This window comes from Macrobrachium nipponense, chromosome 45, assembly GCF_015104395.2.
Source record: "Macrobrachium nipponense isolate FS-2020 chromosome 45, ASM1510439v2, whole genome shotgun sequence".
NCBI lineage: Eukaryota > Metazoa > Arthropoda > Malacostraca > Decapoda > Palaemonidae > Macrobrachium > Macrobrachium nipponense.
In genome coordinates this window covers 8,479,175-8,483,817 of record NC_061105.1, presented here as the reverse complement: position 1 = coordinate 8,483,817, position 4,643 = coordinate 8,479,175, and the positions used below count along the sequence as shown (strand labels likewise).

The following is a 4,643-nucleotide window of genomic DNA, read 5'->3' as shown; positions in this document are numbered from 1 at the left end:
TGGGTGTAAGGTTGTGGGTAGAGGCCAAGTGGATAAATGTGGGTGTAAGGTTGTGGGTAGAAGCCAGGTACATGACTGTGGGTATAAAAGGTTGTGGGTAGAGGCCAAGTGGATAAATGTGGGTGTAAGGTTGTGGTTAGTAGCCAGGTACATGACTGTGGGTATAAGGTTGTGGGTAGAGGCCAAGTGGATAAATGTGGGTGTAAGGTTGTGGGTAGAAGCCAAGTGGATGAATGTGGGTGTAAGGTTGTGGGTAGAGGTCAAGTGGATGAATGTAGGTGAAAGGTTGTGGGTAGAGGCCAAGTGGATGAATGTGGGTGTAAGGTTGTGGGTAGAGGCCAAGTGGATGAATGTAGGTGAAAGGTTGTGGTAGAAGCCAGGTACATGATGTGGGTATAAGGTGTGGGTATAGGCAAGTGGATGACTGTGGGTGTAAGGTTGTGGGTAGAGGCCAAGTGGATGAATGTGGGTGTAAGGTTGTGGGTAGAGGCCAAGTGGATGAATGTGGGTGTAAGGTTGTGGGTAGAGGCCAAGTGGATGAATGTAGGTGAAAGGTTGTGGGTAGAAGCCAGGTACATGACTGTGGGTATAAGGTTGTGGGTATAGGCCAAGTGGATGACTGTGGGTGTAAGGTTGTGGGTAGAGGCCAAGTGGATGACTGTGGGTGTAAGGTTGTGAGTAGAGGCCAAGTGGATGAATGTGGGTGTAAGGTTGTGGGTAGAGGCCAAGTGGATGAATGTAGGTGAAAGGTTGTGGGTAGAAGCCAGGTACATGACTGTGGGTATAAGGTTGTGGGTATAGGCCAAGTGGATGACTGTGGGTGTAAGGTTGTGGGTAGAGGCCAAGTGGATGAATGTGGGTGTAAGGTTGTGGGTAGAGGCCAAGTGGATGAATGTGGGTGTAAGGTTGTGGGTAGAGGCCAAGTGGATGAATGTAGGTGAAAGGTTGTGGGTAGAAGCCAGGTACATGACTGTGGGTATAAGGTTGTGGGTATAGGCCAAGTGGATGACTGTGGGTGTAAGGTTGTGGGTAGAGGCCAAGTGGATGAATGTGGGTGTAAGGTTGTGGGTAGAAGCCAGGTGCATGACTGTGGGTATAAGATTGTGGGTAGAGGCCAAGTGGATGAATGTGGGTGTAAGGTTGTGGGTAGAGCCCAAGTGGATGAATGTAGGTGTAAGGTTGTGGGTATAGGCCAAGTGGATGAATGTGGGTGTAAGGTTGTGGGTAGAGGCCAAATGGATTATGGTGGTATAAGGTTGTGGGTAGAGTCCAGGTGCATGACTGTGGGTATAAGGTTGTGGGTAGAGGCCAAGTGGATGAATATTGGTGTAAGGTTGTGGGTAAAGGCAAAGTAGACGACTGTGAGTGTAAGGTTGTGGGTAGAGGGCAGGTGCATGACTGTGGGTAGAGGCCAGGTGGATGACTGTGGGTGTAAGGTAGTAGGTAGAGTCCAAGTGGATAACTGTGGGTGTAAGGTTGTGGGTAGAGGCAAGTTGGATGGCTATGGGTAGAGGCAAGGTGGGTGACTGTGGGTGTAAGGTTGTAGGTAGAGGCCAGGTGGATGACTGTGAGTTGCGAGTGTATTTCTTGGGTGGAGGACTGTGGATTGTGGGTGTAAAGTTGAACGTGGAGGTTTTAGAATGGAGTTGTGGATGAAAGGCTGAATGTGGAGGGCTGTGGTGGGTGCAGTGGATACTTGTGGGGAAAAGCTGCGGGTGGATGACTGTGGGAGTCGGGTTGTGGGTGTAACAGTGTGGGTTGTTAGGTTGTAAGAAGGAGTGTTGGTGGTGGATAATGACCTGTTAATGAGAAAACGGAAGCTGATTCTGACTGAGGACTTCAGGTTGGATTGGGCAAAAAAAACAAAGGAAAAACAAATACTCCCAGGGGGTAAAAACTTCAGAGGCGGTCCCCAGGGGCAGACACAGAGCAGAGAGCCCCATTGCAAATGCTGAGGAGGCGACCATCCACAACCGAAATCAAACTTGTCGCCCGAGTATATAATGCATTCCATTGACAAACTCTTCCACGCCACGATTTGCATTCCAAGCGTTATTTATTTCAGGCCAAAGCGAAGCGAGGGAGAGAAACGTCCTGTAAATAGAGAGACGAGATGACAACCACTTAAATTAAAACTTAAAAAAAAAATAATAAAAACTCAATTTAATCTCCCGCTGGGAGAATGACAACAGCTGATCCCAAGAGCTTTAGTGATCTCCCGGCTAGGGTGGGAGATTACTTTATTTTTTTTATTTATTTATATTATATATATATATATATATATATATATATATATATATATAACTTCAGATTATATATATATATATATATATATATATATACATATATATATATATATATATATAATGTCATAATATTCAAGGGCCTGGGAAAACGTTCTGAAAATATTTGCGGTGTCGGATGTGTATAAACCGACCACAAAACATTATGGTAAAGGAATAGCGTTCGAAACCTTTTGGCTGAGTCATAAAAACCATTAATATCATTTCAAAGCTTCATTGCGACAAAAAAGAAAAAAAGAAAAAAAGGTCCACGAGAGCAAAACAGAAGCCTTTCAAACGCTGATAAAGAAGTGAACTGCTTTAATCCGTTTGGATCCGATATTCCATAAAGTCAAATTGGGAGTCATGTTTGATGAATCGTTCTCTCTCTCTCTCTCTCTTCTCTCTCTCTCTCTCTCTCTCTCTCTCTCTCTCTCTCTCAATAAATTGTGTCGTGATTCTGCCTATCTGTCAAAATATTTATCCCAAAAAGTCGTGATGTATGGTCTTGCCCTCTTTCTCTCTCTCTCTCTCTCTCTCTCTCTCTCTCTCTCTCTCTCTCTCTCTCTCACAGTCTTATCAGGACATGAAAGAAACAGGTTTCTCTCGTAAGTTTCTTAAGTAATGTAATAATGCCAAGGAAATGAGGCTGTCACGGCCAATGATAGGCGAGACAGACAGTAAAGTAAGAGAGAGAGAGAGAGAGAGAGAGAGAGAGAGAGAGAGAGAGAGAGAGAGAGAGAGAGAGAAGTTTGTTGTTGTGGTCCTAAGTAAAATTGAAACTGATAAAAAGTAAAATTGACTATCTAGAATGAATGGTATGTCCAGATTCTCTCTCTCTCTCTCTCTCTCTCTCTCTCTCTCTCTCTCTCTCGTTCTCTCTCTCTCTCTCCTCTCTTCTCCATCTCTCTCCTCTCATTCTTATTTCCTTAGCCTATCTAGAATTAAATTCATAGTTATTTTTTTTTCTAAGGAATCTATTAAAATTAAAATCTATAGTGACCTGTTATTATTATTATTATTATTATTATTATTATTATTATTATTATTATTATTATTATTATTATTATTATTATTATTATTATTATTATTATTTTATTTTGGTAGAAGACCCTGTTTTTAGGCAAATACTGTTAAAAAGAATGGCAGAATTAAGCGAGTTGATTTTATATATTGTTTTATCTATTTTCCTTACAATTCGCTTCTCAGGCTCAGCGATGTTTCTGAGTAACTGACCAATATTCATATTGGGAATTTTCAAAAATCATAAATGCTGAAGGTAATCTTTTATTGGAACAGGATATCAGGTCCAGATCAAGCAGGGTCGTCGTCAGTGCTGGTATTATTCCGTAAGCGTAGTTCAGTTAGGGGCCGGGTTCGTCTTCGGTTAAGGCTGGTATTGGTGCTGTAATAGCTGGTATATCTGGTATCACGTGATTCCAACCAGCTATACCAGCACAATACCAGCCCTTAAACCTAAGACGAACCCGGCCCCGAACTAAACTACGCTTACGGAATAATACCAGCACTGACGACGACCCCTGCTTGACCTGGACCTGATATCCTGTTCCAATAAAAGATTACCTTCAGCATTTATGATTTTTGAAAATTCCCAATATGAATATTGGTCAGTTACTCAGAAACATCGCTGAGCCTGAGAAGCGAATTGTAAGGAAAAATAGATAAAACAATATAAAAATCAACTCGCTTAATTCTGCCATTCTTTTAACAGTATTATTATTATTATTATTATTATTATTATTATTATTATTATTATTATTATTATTATTATTATTATTATTATTATTGCCTGCAAAATAAGAATTAAAAATAAATGAATAAAAATATTGTTGCTTTCCTCAGTGGACAGTCTTCACCATACTTCCTATCTTACCCACCCTCCCCATCCCCTCAGTATTCTACTACCCCCCTCCCCCCAATTAGTATTCTTTCCTCTCTTAATCGCTGACTAATTACGGCCACAGATGAGGGGGGGGGGTGACTGATTAATAGCCAACAATCCGTTAATCATTCATCTCCCCAACCTTCATTAAGCACATAAAATGAGTCATTAAGGAGGAAAGAATAATTCCTCACCGGGTGAGGAGTTGAGAAATTTATCCTCCTCCTCAGGAATATCTTGTTTTTCTAATTTTCGATCACAGGACGAAATATAAATATATATATATATATATATATATATATATATCATATATATATATATATATATACTATATGTATATATATATATATATATATATCTATATATATATATATATATATATATATATATATATATATTATATATATATGTGTGTGTGTGTGTGTGTGTGTGTGTGTGTGGCATATATATATATATAT

The 4,643-nt window shown here is 40.4% G+C and overlaps 1 protein-coding gene across 1 annotated transcript in view; it reads right to left on the bottom strand.

Moving 5' to 3' along the window:
* Nucleotides 1-260: 260 nt before the first annotated feature.
* LOC135214074 (putative proline-rich protein 21) overlaps nucleotides 261-4,643 on the bottom strand; it is a 14,378-nt gene continuing 9,995 nt past the window's right edge. Inside the window, exon 2 of the mRNA XM_064248186.1 lies at nucleotides 261-1,799. Coding sequence (XP_064104256.1) covers nucleotides 261-1,799 — 1,539 coding nt within the window. The remainder of the gene's footprint in view (nucleotides 1,800-4,643) is intronic.